Consider the following 19859-nt stretch of genomic DNA (forward strand, 5'->3'; position numbering starts at 1 on the left):
CTGATTGGAACTCTTAGGCTTTTATGTTAGACCTTGTAAAACTAATATTGGAATAAATCTTGAAAAGTTAGGGAGAGCCAGAAAACAGTGGGAAACCATGAGTAACATTTGGATGATAATATTACACCTTACATATTTGGGGTATATGTTAAAACTAAAGTTATCAAATAAAGTGGACTTTTTTTTTGCCATTTCAAAATTTTCCTTCTGACTATATATCCTGATTTTCCACATTTACAATGTCAGTTCACCTATGTGTGTGGCTGACTCACCGTGACTCATTCTATGAAAGTACTACCGTTGAGGGTCTGTATATATTTACTCCAGCTACATCTGGCATAGTTCATGGAATTTTTCTCATGTCCCTAAAAGAATAAATTTTTCTTCTGTTGTAATTTTATTACTGCATTCATTTCAAAGGCAGCATTTTTTTTCAGGGTATCAGGGTATTGTGATTTTTGCCTCAAAATATTTGAGAAAATATAATCTGATTTATAATACCTTTACTTCTTGAAAGTTTTTTTTTTTTGAAAAATACAGGGAAAGGGAGGTATATCCACAATGATTTTTATATATGTTATTAAGTCACCTTATGATTTTATCATTTGGGGGAAGACTGAAGTCCACTATGTGAACTTTTAATGGAAACTCTACAAGTACCAGGATCTTTGTTTTGTTCACTTATGAATTCATCCCTAGGCCTAGAACAGTGCCTGGCACATGGCGGTAATTGTTCATTGAATAAATGAAAACAATAATAGTACATTAGCTATATTATATGCATGGATAGTTTAATTTATATCACTGACTTTTAGAAGATAAACAATTAGTATAACATTATTGCTTTTCCACATGCTGGTGAATTATACAACTAAGGGATTTTCATCTTCTCATTCTCTCAACATAATCCAGTGTTATTAAAATTTGAGTCACCAATGTTGTTACACATATAAAAAACTGTAATGTTAGCCTTGCAAAAGTGCATTTATAAAATGCACTTGGTTGCATCTGAGAATGGACCCTTTAGGTAATAATGTGATAGTCCATAGTTTCTTTTAGAGAAAGGAAAGATTCACCCTAAATAAACGATATGGTTTTTCTTTCCACTTCTTTTCCAAAGATATAAAACAAGTTATGATTTAGTAGTTTATAAAGCATACATTTGGTCATTAAATAATGGTTTTATAAAATAGTATTTTTTTCCTATATAGCTTTTAACTATATGAATAAAATTATTTTTCTCTTTCAGATCCACTTTCATGTTAAACAGAGGTTCCAGATTTATGTAGCACAGAAAGTTTTAATAAGTCAGCATTACTAAAAACTTATAAGTATACTTTACTTTTCCTTAGAGATTTTATTTGCTAGATTATTTATTTGATATTAATGTAAATTGTATTTTTAAAATTTCAGTTTCTACTTGATCATGGCTAGTAATACACATTCCAATGATTTTTATACATTTATCTTATATTCTGTAACCCTTCTAAAACTTGTTAAATTCACTAATAAGTTGTAATAGGTTTTTTTGTAGATTTATTTGAATTTCCTAGCTACATGATTATTTGGTATCTGAGTGAAAGCCATTTACTTTTCCAAATTTTATGTCTTTTATTTTCTTGCCTTACTTAATTGACTATGACTTTTAGTACAATGTTGAGTAGAAGTGGTGACAAGGGGCTTTATTATCTCATTCTCAATGTTAGAAATAGATACAGTTCAATCTATCATTTGTTTCCAGTTTTATTGAGGTATAATTGACATAGAACATTGTATAAGTTTAAGATGTACAATGTGTTGATTTGATACATTTATATATTGCAAAATTATTACCAACATAGCATTAGCTAACACACCTTCTTACTGTCAGGTAGTTACCATTTCTTTGTGATGAGAACATTTAAGACCTATTTTCTTAGCAACATTCAAGTATATAATATGGTATTATCAACTATAATCACCATGCTGTACATTAGATTACTGTACAAAACTTGTTAACTTTATAGTTAAAAGTTTGTACCCTTTGACTGATAATTCCCCATTTTCCCCAACCCTGGCTTCTGGTAACCACCATTCTCTGTTTCTTGAATTTGGCGTTTTTAGATTCCACATAGAAGCGATGTCATAAAGTATTTACCTTTCTCTCTGACTTATTTCACTTAGCATAATGTCCTCAAGTTTCGTCCAGATTGTTGCAAATGGCAGGATTTCCTTCTTTCTTGTGGTTGAATAGTATTCCACACTTCTTTATTCATCCATCAATTGACATACCCTGAAGTTGTATTTATATCTTGCTATCGTGAATAATGCTGCAGCTAACATGGGAATATATACCCAGAAGTATGGTTGCTGGGTCACATGGTCGTTCTAATTTTAATTTTTTGAGAAACATCCATTTTTTTTCTCCATAGTAGCTATCCAAACCTCCATTCCCAGCAACAATACACAAGGGTTCCATCTTCACTAACACTTGTTATCTCTTCTCTTTGGGATGACAGACATTTTCACAGGCATGAAGTGATATCTCATTGTGATTTTGATTTGCATTTCCCTTATGATTAGTGATATTGAGCACTTTCTCATGTGCTTGTTGGCCATTTGTATGTTTTCTTTGGAAAACTGTCAATTCGGTTTCTCTGTCCATTTCTTAATAGGATTGGTTTTTTGTTTTCTTTTGTTTTTAATATGGAGTTGTATGAGTTCTTTATGTATTTTGGATATTAGCCCTTTATCAAATACACAAGTTGCAAATATTTTCATCCATTCAGTAGGATGTCTTTCATTTTGTTGATGGTTTCCTTTGCTGTGCAGAAGCCTTTTAGTTTGATATTGGCCCACTTGTTTATTTTTGCTTTTGTTACCTTTCTTTTGGTGTCAAATCCAAAAAATCACCACCACGACTGATGTCAAAGAGCTTACTGCCTTTGTTTCCTCCTAGGAGTTCTTTGGTTTCAGGTCTTACATTCAAGTCTTTATCCATTTTGAGTGGGATTGGTGTATTGTGTAAGGTAGGTGTCCAGGTTCATTCTTTTGCATATGGCTGTCCAATTTTTTAAATTAATTAATTAATTAATATATTTTGGGCTGTGTTGGGTCTTCGTTGCTGTGCGTGGTCTTTCTCTAGTTGTGGCTAGCGGGGGCTGCTCTTTGTTGCAGTGTGTGGGCTTCTCATTGCGGTGGCTTCTCTTGTCGTGGAGCACAGGCTCTAGGCATGTGCTTCAGTAGTTGTGGCACATGGGCTCAGTAGTTGTGGCTCACAGGCTCTAAAGCACAGGCTCAGTAGTTGTGGCACACGGGCTTAGTTGTTCCCCAGCATGTGGGATCTTCCCGGACCAGGGATAGAACCCGTGTCCCCTGCATTGGCAGGCAGATTCTTAACCACTGTACTACGGGGGAAGTCCCTGGCTGTCCAATTTTCCCAACATGATTTATTGAAGAAACTGCCCTTTCCCCATTGTATATTCTTGGCTCCTTTGTCATAAGTTAATTGACATATATGCATGGGTTTATTTCAGGGATTTCTATTCCATTTCATTGATCTATGTGCCTGTTTTTATGTCCGTACCATACTGTTTTGTAATATAGTTTGTAATATAGTGTGAAATCAGGGAGTGTGATGTCTCCAGCTTTCTTTATCTTACTTCAGATAGCTTTGACTATTTGGGATCTTTTGTGTTTCCATACAAATTTTAGGATTCTTAGCTCAATTTCTGTGAAAAATACCATTGGAATTTTGATAGAGATTGCATTAAATCTGTAGATTGCTTTTGCTAGTATGGATATTTAAACAATGCTAAGTCTTCCAATCCATGAGGATGGAATTTCTTTCCATTTATTTGTATCTTCTTCAATTTCTATATCAATGTCTTAAAGTTTTTAGTGTAAAGGCCTTTTACCTCCTTGAATAAATTTATTTCTAGGTATGTTACCTTTTTGATGAAATGTAAATAGAATTGTTTTCTGAATTTCTCTTTCTCATATGTTATTAGTGTATAGAAAAGCAACAGATTTCTGTATATTGATTTTGTATCCCACTTTACTGAATTCATTTATTAGTTTTAACAGGTTTTGGTGGAGTCTTTAGGCTTTTTTATATATAATACCATTTCATATGCAAATAGTGACAGTTTTACTTCTTCCTTTTCAATTTGGATGCCTTTTATTACTTTTTGTTGCCTGACTGCTCTGGCTAGGACTTCCAATACTATGTTGAATAGATGTGGCAAGAGTGGAATATTTGAACACATAAATAATTAATGGTGGGCTTCCCTGGTGGCGCAGTGGTTGAGAGCCTGCCTGCCGATGCAGGGGACGCGGTTCATGCCCCGGTCTGGGAGGATCCCGCATGCCGCGGAGCGGCTGGGCCCGTGAGCCATGGCCGCTGAGCCTGCGCGTCCGGAGCCTGTGCTCCACAACCGGAGAGGCCACAGCAGTGAGAGGCCCACGTACCCCAAAAAAAAAAAAAAAAAAAAAAAGAATTTCTACCACCTGTCCCCACCGAGAAACATCAAATTGATAATGATATAATTATGATAATGATATCCATCATTATAACTATAAGCTGTTATATATATATTTAGTTATGTAATTTTAGTACATGACAGAAAATGGCTATACTAATATGGAGGCCCAGATTTACTTGTCATAAGACGATTTTAAATTGGGAATTCTGGGTACCATTTCTTCATTCTTTAGAGGCAAGATAATATCTGTGGCTGATGTGAGTTGTATTTACTCCTAGCCTAATCAGTGAGGCTGGGAATGGGAAAGGTATGGTAGCAACAGCCTAGGAGACCATGGTCCAATCTCTCTGTGTGCGTGTGTGTATGTGTGTGTTTGGGTGTTTGTGTACCTTGTGAAGTGAGAACATTCCTAAAGGCAGGGTACGTGGCCTCATAATTCCAAGGTGACTTTTACATTACAGAGACCAGAAATAAACCAACAGATGGTACTAAGGGGGCAATCAATTTAGAGGATGTCCTTGCAACAAAATTAATAATGTGGAAGAGGAACATGGAGTGGATGAGGGACCTTGTCTAGCTTAGCTTCAGCAGCAGCAGGGAAACCACCTGGTTCCTCAAATTTTTCTGACACTGTTTCTATCATGCTCCTTCTTGCTCATACCTCTCTGACATACCTGGTTCCTTTGGAGCCTTGATTTTTCTGAAACAAGCACGTTTCTTGGAGCAATTGCATTGGCCATTCCTGCCCTTAGGCACACACTTCAGATAACTTCCTGGGTCCAACCCTGTCTTCCTTGCAATCTGTGCTCAAATGTCACCTTGTTTGCCAGTGTTACCTAAACACTCAGTAAAAGAAATCACACTCCCTGCCTACTGTCTCCTTTATGACTGATTATTTTTCATCACAGCGCTGCTTACCATTTGACATATTACATGATTTTTTATTTTCTTATATTCTTTCTCTATCATTGGATTGTAGAGAGTTTTGTTTTTCAGTGCCCTATATTCATGGCTTAGATAGTTATTGGAAAATTGAGTTATCACTCAATTAATATTCCTCAAATGCATGAAATGCATGGAAGAATTTCACATAAAAATTGTAAGACACATAACATCTTGGGAAAAAGCTGAAAGTAGGACAAAAATTCATAAACAGAGATGGTACAAGGAATCCTAGAGAGGGGATAAGATCCATAGACAATTTGTTGAAATTAATCAATTTCTTGACTGCAAAATGTAAATGTAGGTGAAAATTAAACATGTTACTGATGTTTTTCTCACTTCTCGTAGTCACTTACACTACATGGAACCAGGGAACCTTACAGGAATTGTAGAATTTCTTCTATGATTTTTAGAGTAACCAGAATTCCAGCCCCTCACATTTTGGCTTTTCCTCTCCATGTACATGACCACTGTGTCTGAAAGCCTGCTCATCATCCTGGCCATCAGCTTAGACTTCCACCTCCACACACCCAACCAACCTGTCCTTCTTCAACGTGTCCTTTGCAGATTTCTGTTTCACCTCCACCAGGATCCCGAAGATGATGCAGAACATCCAGACACACAGCAAAGTTATAACCCTTGAAATCTGCAGCAGGAAGATATATTGTTTCCCACTGTTTGCAGGATTGAACAACTTTCTCCTGGTTGTGGTGGCCTATGAGCACTTTGTAACCATCTCTCACCCGCTACGCTACACCACACCATCACCATGAACCTCCAGCTCTGGGGACAGATGGTTCTTGTGTCCTGGGTCATGAGTGCCATGAATTCCTTGCTACAGAGCTTGGTAATGTTGGGGCTGTCCTTCTATGCAGACTTGGATATCCCCACTTTTTCTGTAGCTCAGTCAAGTGGTCAACTTGCTTGTTCTGTCAACTTTCTTAATAACGTGATGATACATTTTGCAGCTGCACTGCTGGGCAGTGTTCCCGCGGCTGACGTTCTTTACTTATATTCTAAAAGAGTTTCCTCCATACACGGAATCTCATAATTTCAGGGAAAGCATAAAGCCTTGTCCATCTGTCCATCTTACCTCTCAGTTGTCTCCTTTTTTTACTGTATGTGTCTATGAATGTACTTAAGCTCTGCTTCTCCACACAGCTCACATTCAAGTGCAACAGCCTTGGTGATGTAAACTGTGGTCATGTCCATGCTGAACCCCTTCATCTACAGTTTGAAGAACAAAGACATATAAAAACAGCTTTGAAAAGACTCTTTGGGAAGGAAGCTATAAAAGACCAATTGTCCTAGGGCTGAAGAAGTACGCATGATTGCAAGGATCAAAGCCTGTGAGCCAGAATTTCCAATTATTTTATCAGAGTGTGGAAGTAGGACTTGCTACTTTTTTATTGCGAGAGTTTCTATTTCTTTGATTTCAACTTCTCTCTACAATTTATACAGCTCACTTTATTAAGCTTCCTGCCCTGACAATGAACAGGGTTATTTCCCCTTTGTCATTCTCATATTCTCTCAAATTTATTCCCAACCTTGGACTTAAAATATTTGGCAATTCTCATTTATTTCATGGGACTACTTAGATTTCTTAAAAATAATTTATTCTCAAGTGATGTAGATCACACTAATTTTTGTTTGATTTTACTAAAAGAATAGCCATGAGTTACACAACTCCTATGGAGAAACTAAACTTGGCAACCAAGACAATTTATATAATTTTATAACACAGAAAGATCTGAGACTACAGTTTTTCACTTTTATGCCCAATATTCATTGTATATCACTGACTTATTTGTTCTCCCTGAAAACATAGACTTTGAAATGCTAGTGTCTCATGGTCATAGGGTTTGATTTTCCTCGTTAAGATTCTATTCTCTTATTCAAGCCCATGTCCACACTGTCTACCAGATTCACTGGCATGATGATTATCAAATACATTTATCCAAGTTTTTAATAATTTCAATTTCTTTTGTAAAGAACTCTTTCTGTTCATTAATTTTATTCCTGTGTTCATTGAATTGTCCTTCTGAGTTTTCTTGTCGCTCATTGAATGTCTTCGTAACAGAGATTTTGGATTCTTGATCAGTTAGATTGCAATATTCCATGCCTTTGTGTTCAGCTGCTGGAAAATTATCATTTTCTTTTTATGATGGCCTATTTCCTTGATTTTTTTGTTAGTTTCAGGTATATAGCAAATTGATTCGGTTATACATATGTAGATATCTATATTCTTTTAAAATTCTTTTCCATTATAGGTTGTTACAAGATATTGAATATAGTTCAATATACTGTATGTGCTATGCAGTAAAACTTTGCTGTTTATCTTTTTTTTTTTTTTTTTTTGCGGTACGCGAGCCTCTCACTGCTGTGGCCTCACCCCTTGCAGAGCACAGGCTCCGTACGCTCAGGCTCAGCGGCCATGGCTCACGGGCCCAGCCGCTCCACAGCATGTGGGATCTTCCCGGGCCGGGGCACGAACCCGAGTCCTCCGCATTGGCAGGCGGACTCTCAACCACTGCGCCACCAGGGAAGCCCGTTGTTTATCTGTTTTATATATGGTAGTGTGCATCTGTTAATCCCATACTCCCAATTTATCCCTCTCCCTGCATCCCCTTGGGTAACCATAAGTTTGTTTTCTATGTCTGTGAGTCTGTTTCTGTTTTGTAAATAAGTTCACTTGTACTATTTTTTAGATTCCACATATAAGTGATATCGTAATACTTGTTTTTCTCTGTCTGACTTACTATGATAATCTCTAGGTCTATCATATTTCTTTGATTTTTTTTTTTTCTTGCGGTACGCGGGCCTCTCACTGTTGTGGCCTCTCCCGTTGCGGAGCACAGGCTCCGGACACGCAGGCTCAGCGGCCATGGCTCACGGGCCCAGCCGCTCTGCGGCATGTGGGATCTTCCCAGACCAGGGCACGAACCCGTGTCCCCTGCATCGGCAGGCGGACTCTCAACCACTGCGCCACCAGGGAAGCCCTTTTTTGATTTTAAAATAGTGTTTATAGGTACACGCTTCTGCTTTCACATTAGAAGTAGCAGAAACCTTAACTAAGTAAGCTTTTATGTCTTCTTTGGCTCTTACAATTCACCAGGCCGGCTGTTAGAATCCTTTCTTTTGTACTCCAGAAGGTGGTGCTATAGCTCAAGTTTGTATTTTCTCCCTTGCACTCCCCCCCACCCCCCAGACCTTGGCCTGTTATCTGAGCACCCTCTGTGTCAACTAGGGCTCACTCCGGCAGATGCACTTGGGAGGCGATAGCAGAGTAGAAGGAGGTATGGGTTTAGCACTTGGGGTTCTTGGAGTGCCCACAGTTGGTGGGTGTCTCCTCGAGTGAGGTTCTCCAGCAGGTTTGTGGGCAGACTTCCTGCTGAAGTCCTGAAGCAGATAGCAGGAAACGAACCTTTAATGCCCCTTGATATTCTTATCTCTCTCCTTCCCTTCTTCCTCTCTCCCCTCAGTCACGGAGGTCCCTCCTCAGGAATCCGGTTGCTGCTGGAGAGAAATGGGTTTCTCCAGTTGCAATTCGCATAACTGGGATAGTGGACCAGTCACTCATCACTTCCGCTTTCCACCAGCTCCATGGGAGGGGTCATGGCTTTCCACCTCCTCTGTTGGAGGAGTCAGCACCACTGCTGCCAAAAGCTCAGTCCCTTGTTAGTGTCACCCTGGGGAGATGGGCCACCTTGGCGAGTTTCTCCCTCTCCCCTCCAAACTCATCCTCACCTTGTTCCAACAGCATGCTAAAATCCCCCTCAGGCAGGCTGGACTTCCACAAATTCTCTCTCTCTAGAGGGTCTCTTGGTCTCTTCCCAGTTTGGCAATCTCCAGGCTCTCCTCCCCTCCATCCCCTGCCCCGCTGTGACTAGTGGGGGTGGAGCGGGTTTGCTGACTCCCTTGGATCTACAGCCCTTACTGAGGTCCTGTTTGTTTATTTTCAGGTACACAGGTGGGCTAGAAACCTCCTGGCTTCCTTGATGTAATGTGCAGAGACACTTTTGTTCAGTTATGGATGTCTAATTAGTTGTTTAAAAAGCGGGAGGGAAAAGAGGAACAACTTACCCCACTGGCCATATGCTGATACCACTCCTACAAGTCTATCCCTGCTGATATTTCTAACTCTAAGCCACTACATAGATTATTCTAACTTTCCCCCTTGCTTATCCCTAAATTCCCACTCCAACATTGAGAAACCCAGCTCCCATCATCCACAATCTATTTACTTCATTGTTCAATTCTAATGTGTATGTACAGCAGTATCAGAATTATTAACTAGTGCATCTGTGAGAAATAACTTTATCAGCTAGAGCACAGTGTCTGTGTGCAGTTATTTCTGGCTTAGCCTTATCAATTCCATCCTTTCCAAAGTCACTTAGGTTAGTACATTTCATTCCCCCATCCCTACAGTGAGGTTGTCTTGTACATTTGTAATAGTTTGACTCTCATGTCACATTCTGCATTCCCTCCTGGGATCCTTCAAACATAGCCAAATTATTTTTCTTTAAATTTGCATACTTAAGTTTCACTCTTCATGCTGTAAAGTTCTATGAATTTTCAAAGAATGCATAATGTCTTCATCATAGCGGTAGCATACAGAATAGGTTTATCACGCTAAAAAAATATCCCCTGTGCTTCATCTAGTTAACCCTCTTTGACTCTCATGTCCTTCCACGGACCTTTTTACTGTCTCTATAGTTTTACCTTTCCCAGAATGTCACATAATTAGACGCATGCAGCATGTAGCCTTTTCAGATTGGCTTCTTTCACTTAGCAATACATATTTAAGGTTCTGCCATGTATTTTCATGGTTTGACAGCTCATTTTCTTTAAACCACCAAACAATATTCCATTGTATGGATATAATAGTTTATTTATCCATTCACCTGCTGAGGGATATCTTGGTCTTGATGATTATCAGGGTCTGGGTAGTGTTAGAACAGAGCTAAGGGTAAGTAAGGGTCATGGTCAAGACTAGCGTGGCTGTGAGTCTCAGGGTCAGGGTAAGCATTAAGTGAAGGTCAAGATAACGATGAGATTCATTGTAGAGTGAGGGTTTGGTTCAGGATCAGGGTCAGGGTCACAGTCAGGGTCAGGTTGATTGTCAACATCATAAGGGCCCGGGTCAGTGTGATGGTCATGATCAGGGTCAGAGACAGTGTGTGGGACCAGTTCAGAGTCATTGTGAGGGTGAAAATCAGAATCCGTATTTGTGTGAGCACCAGGGCCAGAGTCAGGCTGAGCACCAGGATCCCAGTCATCGTCAATGTTAGGTTCAGAGTCATAGTCTGTGCAAGGGTCAGGGTCAGCTGGAAGGTCAGAGTCAGGATGGGAGTTAAGGTGAGAGTCACAGGGACAGGGTGAGGGTAAGGTCAAAGTCAGGGTGATGGTCAGAGTTAGGTTAAGGTTGAGAGTCATGATCAGGATCATGGTAAGCTGAGTGTGAGGATCGAGTAAAGGTCAGAATGAGCTTCAGCATCAGTTACAGTGTCAGGGTGAGAGTCAAGGTGAGAATTAGGGTCAAGATGGGTGTGAGAGTGAGGTTCAGGGTCATGGTTCAGGAGAACTTTGGGATGAGGTCAGAGTCAGGTTAAATGTCAGTGTGGAGGTTAGCAATGAAGTGAGGGCAAGGGTCAGAGTGAGGGATTAGCATTAGGATAGGTTGTAGGCCAAGGTGAGGTTGATATCAGAGTCAGGTTGAGCGATGATCAAGGTCAGCATGAGGGACGGGTTCCAGGTTAGGGTGATGATGATAAGCAAAATTGGTGACCACATTGCATCAGTGTCAGAGTTAGGGTAAGCTTCAGGGTGAAGGTCATGCTCAATGTCAAGGACAGAATTAGCTCTGTATCACGTTTGGTGTCAGGGTGAGAATCTAAGTCAAAAGTCACCCTAGGGTCAGATTCAGCATGAGGGTAAGTAAATCAAATTTATGGTCAGGGTGAGGGTCAAGATGAGGGTTATGGCAAGGGTCAATGTCAGGGTCAACGGCAAGATAAGTGTTAGGTTCAGGGTCAGCCTCAGAGTGAGGGTCATACCAAGGAATAGACAGGGCTGAGGGCAGCGTGAGGACCAGGGTCCGGAGAAGTATGGAGTGAGCATCAGGCTTATGGTAAAAGTAAAGGCTAGGTTCAGGGTCAGGGTCAGAGTGAGGGTCAGTAAAAGTTCAGAGTTAATAGGACAATAGTGCCTGGGGCAGGGTCAGCTTCAGAATCAGGATCAAGGTCAGGCTGCTTTCAGTGTGGGAAGATCACCAGGGTCAGGCTCAGGGTAAGGTCAAAGTCAGCCGGAGGGTCAATTTCAGGTAAGGCTCAGGGGAACAAGGACATCAGAATCTATTTGGGGAGATGGTCATGTAGAGGGTGAGGATGAGCATGTTTTAAAATGTAGGTTTTATTGTTCTTTAAATATGGGGAGGCCAATAGGTCAGTGCACAGTTATCATTGAAAAGATAGTTTGTGACAGCTCCCAAGAGGAGGGGCACGTCATGCCACACAGGCCACATGGAGAAGCACCACAGTTGGTCAGGAGGCAAAGGGAGAGAGGTCAGAATCAGGTAAATTTAAAGGTAAAGATCAGTGTCAGGTTCAGGGTGAGGCCAATGCTAATTTCTGGGTCTCGATGAAGGTAAGCGTCATGCTCAAGGTCAGAATGAGCGTCATTGTGAGGGTCAGAATGGAGGTTAGTGTCAGAGTCAGGAAGAACAGTCAGGGGTGTGAGGCAAATGTTCAGAGTCACGATCAGGAAGAGGTCAAGGTCAGTTTCAGTACCGGGATCAGGGTCAGGATGAGGGTGCGGTGCCAACCCGGGCCAGGGTGAGGGAAGGGTCGTGTCAGGGTGATAGTCTGGTTCAGGTTAAGCATAAGTTTCAGATTCAAGGCAGTGTCAAGGGCATAGTGAAGGTATGTGTAAGGGTCATTGAAGAGTAGGAGTGAGGTCAGGCTCAGGGAGAAGGTAATGGTCAAGTCAGGGTAAATGGAGAGTGAGTATAAGAGTCAGGGTCAGGGCTTCCCTGGTGGCGCAGTGGTTGAGAGTCCACCTGCCGATGCAGGGGACACGGGATCGTGCCCCGGTCCGGGAAGATCCCACATGCCGCGGAGCAGCTGGGCCCGTGAGCCATGGCCGCTGAGCCTGCGCGTCCGGAGCCTGTGCTCCGCAACGGGAGAAGCCACAACAGCTAGAGGCCCACGTACCGCAAAAAAATAAAAATAAATTAAAAAAAAAAAAAAGGGTCAGGGTCAGGTAAGGGTCAAGTTTATGGTCATGATGAGAGTCGTGGTGAGGCTGAGATGCAGGGCCAGGGTGAGGGTCAAGTTGAGTGCTGGTGTAGGGTTAGCATCAATGTTAGGGGCAGGGGCAGGGTAAAGATGAAATTGAAGGTAAAGGTGGGAGTGAGAGTCAGGGTCAGGTACAGAATCAGAGTCAGGGTGAGAATGAGACAGAGTGTTTAAATGAGTATCAGGATGAAAGTCAGGGTGAGTGTCACAGTCAGACACAAGGTAAGAGTGAGTAACAAAGGTGAGATTGAGGTATTGAATAGAGGTGGTGTCAGAATGAGAGAGTCAGAGTCAAGGTGAGAGTGAGTATACACTTCAGGGTCAGAGTGATGGTTATAATCAGTGTTTAGGTCAAACTGAGGGTCAAGGTCAGGGTCAGGTGAGGATGAGTGTGACAGTCAAGTTCAGTGTGAATGTCAAGTAAGATTCAATGGCATTGTGAAATGTGAAAATCGGGGTTGTGGTGAGGGTCAGGGTAGGATCAACGTCAGAGTAGGGCAGGGCCATAATGAAGTCACAATTGGGGTCAGTGTCAGGTTGAGTGTCATGCCAGTGTAATAGTCAGGATCAGTGTGAGTAAGTAGTTCAGGGTCAGGGTGAGGTTAAGAATCAGTCAGGATTAGCACATCAAGGGCAGACTCAGGCTGAGGGTCAGGGTGAGAGTCCTTATAACTTTCAGGGTCAGGGTGAGGCTCAGAGTTATGTACTATGTGAGGTTAAGGGTCAGAATATAAGTCAGACATGAGGGTCAGAGTCAGGTTTAGGAGCAGGGTACTTATGTGTATCAGGGTCAAAGTCAACTTCAGAGTCAGTGTCTAGGACAGGATATGTCTGTCAGTCAGGGTGAGAGTAGAAGTCAGAATCGGGGTCAGGGTGAAAAGTAGGGTCAGATAAAGTTCAGGGTCTAGTTCAGCATCAGGATCAGTGTGAGAGAATGAGAGATAATGTCAGTGTGAAAGTCAGGGACAGTGGGAGGGTAAGGGTGTTTGTCACGGTCAGAATCAAGATCAAGTGAGAGTGGATAAGCCTCAGAGTCAGGGTGAGATTAAAGGTGAGGTTCAAGTTCACAGCTCTAGGGGCAGAGTCAATGTCAGGGTGAGGATAAGGGCAGGGTTATGGCTGTAATATTTCACCTTTTGTTTACAATCTTATTTCTAGTATTAATTCAAGTACTGCTGTCAAAGTAAAAGGAGCATTATTCTTCCTGCTGATTCTGGTTGATTTTTCTGTGGGAACAGTAATGGATTTGGGGTACTCACTGGCCCAGTAATTTTAACTGTATTATCATGGACCATCAGATCCAGATAATTCATACCACTAACTCTGAAAAATTAAAATATTCCACATTTTACTTCTTTGTAGATTTACTGCCAGATGCTTGGCTGGTAGGAATTCAAGAACGTGCAGTGCAATTTAACAGATTTCTGGCCTCAAAAATGTTTTGCAGCTTCTCAATTTCATACAGTTAATGGAATAGTCGGAATGGAACTTAGACGTTGAGAAACGGTTGGCTTACAGCTTCAAGGCTAGATAGTTCCAAATTTATAGAAAGTTTACCTTCATTAATGGAGCCAAAATGGCTGCTTCTTCTTCTTCTTCTTTTTTTTTTTAAGAGAAAAGATATTAAATTATTTCTCGGTCTAATCTCTTTAAGCACTCAGTGTGTTTTCACAGTGCAAGGGGAGGAACTGCTCTCAGCCAACAATTTACCAGTGATTCCGACACACACAAAGCAACTCCAAATCACCATGCTTTATACTTACTTTTAATTGCTGCACTGCAAAAGAAAAGGAAGGTGTAAATGAGGACAGGTGAGTTTACAGGGACTCCATCTTTGCATTTAAATTAATCTTTGCTCTTGGGGGCACCAGGGGATAAAAAAGACGGGAGAGGGAGACGCAAGAGGGAAGAGATATGGGAACATATGTATATGTATAACTGATTCACTTTGTTATAAAGCAGAAACTAACACACACACACACACAAAAAAAAATCATTGAAAAAAAAAAAAGACAGGAAAGTGGCTTCTGACCATGCTTCCAACAGCAATGGGGTTAATCTAATATTTTTTTCATGTGGTACCTCTGTCTCTCTCTCTCCCCACGCGCAGCAGTCCGGGTCTTTTTGCACAGGTGACGCTATTGACTACTATCCCCCCGCACCCCCCCCCACCCCGAGCAGGCCCTGGGTCCCCGTTAACGGGCTGAGACTTTCTGATGGGCGCAGTGGGAAAGGCTTGGCCTCAGCCTGGGCCACCAGTCACACCGTAGAGGTGCTCGCTACCTAGTTACCCGGAGGCCGCTACTCTCTTGCAAGGTCTGGGGCCTCCACATAACCCCAAGTTTGAAAGGATGGCTGGGGTTACCTAGCTCATTCCCTTTGGACCTTGAACTGGACTACAGAGGCCCCCAAAACCCAGAAGTCAGAGGTGGGAGTGCACAGATCCGAAATGAAGCCTCGCTGTAGGTTGGAATGAGAAAACACCCCTTCTCTATCCTCTCTCCAACGCGGTAGACAGAGTCACCAGGAGAACTCCCCATTCCACCCCCACCCCCACCCCGGCGCACGCCGAGCACAGCATCTGATTGGTGCGCCCTGTCCCCGAGCCCCGCCCCTCCTGCCCCGCTCCCCTCCCTCCGCGCCCCGAGGTTTTAGGTAAGGGTCTTCTAGACAGCGGACCCTTCCTCATTCCCCCTAATACTTTCATTTCACTTTTTAAAAGCTCGAGAGCCTGGACCGGCCCTTGTTCCACCCTAAAGCCCTAAAATAAGGAGGCCTAGGGTCTGGAGGTCGTAGTGAAAGGGGGTCTAGTCCGGGGAGTGACAGGAGAAAGTTGGGGCGGCAGGGACGGCTGGCAGGAATCTTCGCTTCCCAAGCCTGGGATCTGGGGCTGAGGGGTGATAGAGCCCAGGGTTTTCCCGTCTGAAAAATAAGGGGTGTGCTGACTAGTTCCCAAGACCCCTTCCAACTCTAAATCAAGCGGTACTCCCAGGAGGTGCTCTGTGGTCGTCTTTAGAGTTAGAAGAGCCTATAACGTTGTTCAAGCTGGGGCCGAGGGCAGGGGATTGGAAAATTGAGGCGGGAGGACTCTTGATTCCACCTAGTGAAGGATAAACAAGACTGGGAGATTTCAACAACTGTCTTCTAGACAGCATGTCACAGGGCCACAGTTTCTGGAGAGCCTCTATCTCCCCCGTTTTGTCTACGAGCCCTTCCCCCGTCCCTCAGCACTTATTCTTTAGGCTCTGCCAGCTGGCCCCTCCTTCAGGCTATTTTAGTGCTGCCCAGGGGTTACTTAAGGCTGCAAACCTCTGCTCTAAGGAATTAGATCTCTGAGATCATATCCAGGAAGCAGAGTGAGGGAAAAGGGACCAACTGTCTCCATGAGGCAGCGATGGAAACCAAAGAAGAGCCACAGAGCCAGGAAAACCACCAAAACCAGTACTGGTCTTTATTGAGGTGTCAGGGTGCAGTAATACCATGAAGGGCCAGAGCCTGAGGCCTTGAAGACACAGAGGCAGCATTTAAGGGTCTCAGACAAGCCTGGGTCTCCCGGCTAGGAGGAAGGCAGCCTGCGATCGGGCACTCACAAGGACTTCAGGAAGTTCCTGTATTTGTCCAGGAAAGAGGCAGACAGAGTATTCAGCTCTTGCCGAAGCTCCTGCACAGCCTTGTCCTGCTCTTGCTGCTCCCCCACCATCTGCTGCCTATAATAGCTGATGTAGAAGTTCACCCAGTCATTCACCACAGTCACCATGTCTTCTTCAGGGACAACAGGACCAGAGAAGACCTGGAGGGGGGCGGTGGGATTGGGATAGGGGAGGTCAGGATTTGGCAAGGGAGACCACGCTCGGCCATGTGATTCAGGGATAACCACAAACTCTGACACCCTCTTTTCTCTGATTTGTATTACCTGTCTCTAGTTGTTTCCATCAACTCAACCATTACCCTCCCAGCTCCAAATTATTCTCCCTTCTCTGTCCTCACCCACCTCCCAACGCTCCAGGCCTGTCCTCTGAAACAGAGCACCAGACTTACCTGCTGATTTAGCAGAATGTTAAATTCCTTCATTCCTGTAGCAATGAGATCCTTATTGGTTTGAAGAAGGGCCATCTGCCTGATTAGAGAAAGAGATGGAATTTAAGTATCTTTTTCTCCCAGGGTATTTCCCCCAGTCTCCTCACTCCCCTTAAGCATCCCTGGGGCCCTGCAGGGTCACCTCCCCTCCACCACCTTTCAAACCGTGCCCTGCTCTGAGATCACATTTCCCCCCAGGTTGGCTCACTGTCAGGTCCAACAGTGCTATGTATAGACGTCTCACCCACACTTTTCAGGGTCTGGATGTCCCTCTGTGCCAAGCTAGATGTAGACAAGGGGTCCAGTGTCAGCCAAAGAGGGAAACGCCTTGCATTTAGGTCCTGAGGGAGGGTGATAGGCCAACCAGGGGAGGGGAAGGAGGGAGAGGCTTCCCTGAAATTAGAAAGATAGCAAAGCCAAGAGAAGAGATAAGTGGGGAGACCCAGAAAACCAAACCAGGGATAGAGCCATGCCCTCTCCCCCACATCCCAGGATCCAGGCTCCAAACGCTAATGAAACTAACAGTAACTGTTAGATGCCCTGTTACGAGAAAGGCACTTTTAAAATCATCCTAACAAGTGGTGGCCATTATTCTCCCAATTCATAGGTGATATGTTAATAGCAGCTAACATTACAGTCATCATTTGTGCCAGCCACTGTTTCAAGCAAGTATTAAGGTATTTATTCTTGGGAGTTCCCTGGTGGCCTAGTGGTTAGGATTCAGGGCTTTCACTGCCATGACCTGGGTTCAATCCCTGGTCAGGAAACTGAGATCCTGCAAGCCACATGGCGTGGCCAAAAAAATAATAAGTATTTATTCTTATGAAAACTCTTGTTAGGCAAATTCCAATAACACTCATATTTTGCAGATAAGCCTTCGGTAAGATGGGGGGGACTGGACCCTACTAGGCTGAGTTCCACAGGAATGGAGACACACGTGTCTTATTCCCTAACATATCATCGGGTATTTCACAAAGCAAAAATACTTCTTTTCTTTTTTTAAAATATTTTCCTAATGTTTTCCATTTTTAATAGATTTTTTCAAATTTCAAAATCACCATATAATAACTGAAATAAGTGAAACGTTATAAAAATTCACACTGATAAGTGGATCATTTCTGCTCCCTCCCCCGACAAAGTAACCAGCATGCAAGATGTGTGTATTTCCTGTCCCATCTTCCTCCATTCAAAAACCAGTTTTCATAGGCACCTATACACTCATGGCTTGTTGCTCTGCTTTTTTGTTTATAGCATTATCTTAATTAATACACAGCAAATTAACGTTCTTTTGGTGTACAACGTTTGCATTTTAATATGTAGATTCATGTAACTACTACCACAATCAGGATACAGAACATTTCCATTGCCCCAAAACTCCTTCGTGCTACCCCTTTGTAGTCTCATCCCTAAATCCTGCCAACCACTGATCTGTTCCCCATCACTACAGTTCAGTGTTTTTGAGGATGTCTTATGATGGAGTCATACAACATCTAACCTTTGAGACTGGCTTCTTTCACTCAGAATAATGCCCTTAAGCTCCATCCAAATCGTTTCAAGTAGCAGTGGGTTGTTCCTTTCCATTGCTAAGCGTGCATTGTATGGATGCACTACAGTTTGTTTATTCATTGACTCACTGGAGGACATCTGGATTGTTTGCAGTTATTGGCAAGTATGAATAGAGCTGCTATAAATATCTGTGTACAGATTTTTGTGTAAACGTGTTTTCATTTATTTAGGGTAGAAAGTATGTGTTACCACTAGGAGAAATAATTGCAATACGACCTGACCAAAAAAAAAAATGTATACAGGGCTTCCCTGGTGGCACAGTGGTTGAGAATCTGCCTGCTAATGCAGAGGACAGGGGTTCGAGCCCTGGTCTGGGAAGATCCTACATGCCGCGGAGCAACTAGGCCCGTGAGCCGCAGCTACTGAGCCTGCGCGTCTGGAGCCTGTGCTCCGCAACAAGAGAGGCCGCGATAGTGAGAGGCCACGCACCGCGATGAAGAGTGGCCCCCCGCCTGCCACAACTAGAGAAAAGCCCTCGCACAGAAATGAAGACCCAAGACAGCCAAAAATAAAATAAATAAATAAATAATAATTTCAAAAGCCAAGCATTTGAAGCCCTTTAAAAAAAATGTATACAGAATTTAAAACAAACTCTTGATAGTTCAATAATAAGACAACCCAGTTTTTTTAAATGGCCAAAAGATTGGAACTGGCACTTCACAAAGAAGATATACAAATAGCCAATAAGCACACGAAGAGATGTTCAACATTATTATTCATCAGGAAAATGCAGATGAAAGCTATAATGTGATACCACTACATACCCACTACAGCTCCTGCAAGTTAAAAAGACTGATTAAGTGTTGGTAAGGATATAGGACAACTAGAAATCTCATACATTGCCAGTGGGAGGGTAAAATGAAATGTCTGAAAAAACAATTTGGCAAGTTCTCATAAAGTTCAACATACACTTACCACATGACCTGGCAATTCCACTCCTAGGTGGAGTCCATACACATCTACAAAAATACTTCCATGCAAATGCAAATGTTCATAGCAGCTTTATTTATAATAACCCCAAACTGGAAACAACCCAAATGTCCAATAACCAGTGAGTGCATATACAAACTGTGGTATATTCATACAATGGAATACTACTCAGCAATAAAAAGAAACAGACTGGGCTTCCCTGGTGGTGCAGTGGTTGAGAGTCCGCCTGCCGATGCAGGGGACACAGGTTCGTGCCCCGGTCCGGGAAGATCCCACATGCCGCGGAGTGGCTGGGCCCGTGAGCCATGGCTGCGGAGCCCGCGCGTCCGGAGCCTGTGCTCTGCAATGGGAGAGGCCACAACGGTGAGAGGCCCGCGTACCGCAAAAAAAAAAAAAGAAACAGACTAATGGTACTCATGACAACGTGGAAGAATCTCAAAATCATTATGCTGAGCAAAAGAAGCTAAGCATGAAAGACCATGTACAGTATAACTCCACTTCTATGAAATTCTAGAAGAAGCAGAAATAATCTATAGTGACCAGAAAGCACATTAGGGGTTATCTGCGATCAGAATACAAGAGTGGA

The 19859-nt window shown here is 42.7% G+C and overlaps 1 protein-coding gene and 1 pseudogene across 1 annotated transcript; one reads left to right on the forward strand and one right to left on the reverse strand.

The window, feature by feature from the left end:
* The first annotated feature begins 5766 nt into the window (after positions 1–5766).
* On the forward strand, positions 5767–6660 carry LOC136135531 (olfactory receptor 7A5-like; annotated as a pseudogene).
* A 4415-nt stretch (positions 6661–11075) lies between these two features.
* On the reverse strand, positions 11076–16813 carry AHSP (alpha hemoglobin stabilizing protein). The gene is made up of 3 exons (XM_065893170.1): positions 16739–16813; positions 16291–16490; positions 11076–11268 (listed from the first exon to the last, which is right to left on the reverse strand). The coding sequence occupies exons 1-3, from the start codon at positions 16811–16813 to the stop codon at positions 11076–11078; spliced, it is 468 nt and encodes a 155-aa protein (XP_065749242.1).
* Between the last annotated feature and the right edge of the window lie 3046 nt (positions 16814–19859).

This window comes from Phocoena phocoena, chromosome 15 (assembly GCF_963924675.1).
Source record: "Phocoena phocoena chromosome 15, mPhoPho1.1, whole genome shotgun sequence".
In the NCBI taxonomy this organism is placed as follows: Eukaryota; Metazoa; Chordata; class Mammalia; order Artiodactyla; family Phocoenidae; genus Phocoena; species Phocoena phocoena.

Coding starts and splice junctions, on each gene's coding strand:
- AHSP (XM_065893170.1), bottom strand. CDS start 16,813: ATGGCCCTTCTTCAAACCAATAAGGATCTCATTGCTACAGGAATGAAG. Junction 16,491..16,738: donor ACATTCTGCTAAATCAGCAG/GTAAGTCTGGTG, acceptor GCCCCCCTCCAG/GTCTTCTCTGGTCCTGTTGT. Junction 11,269..16,290: donor AGGAACTTCCTGAAGTCCTT/GTGAGTGCCCGA, acceptor AACGTGATACAG/AGCTAATTCTGTCCTTGACA.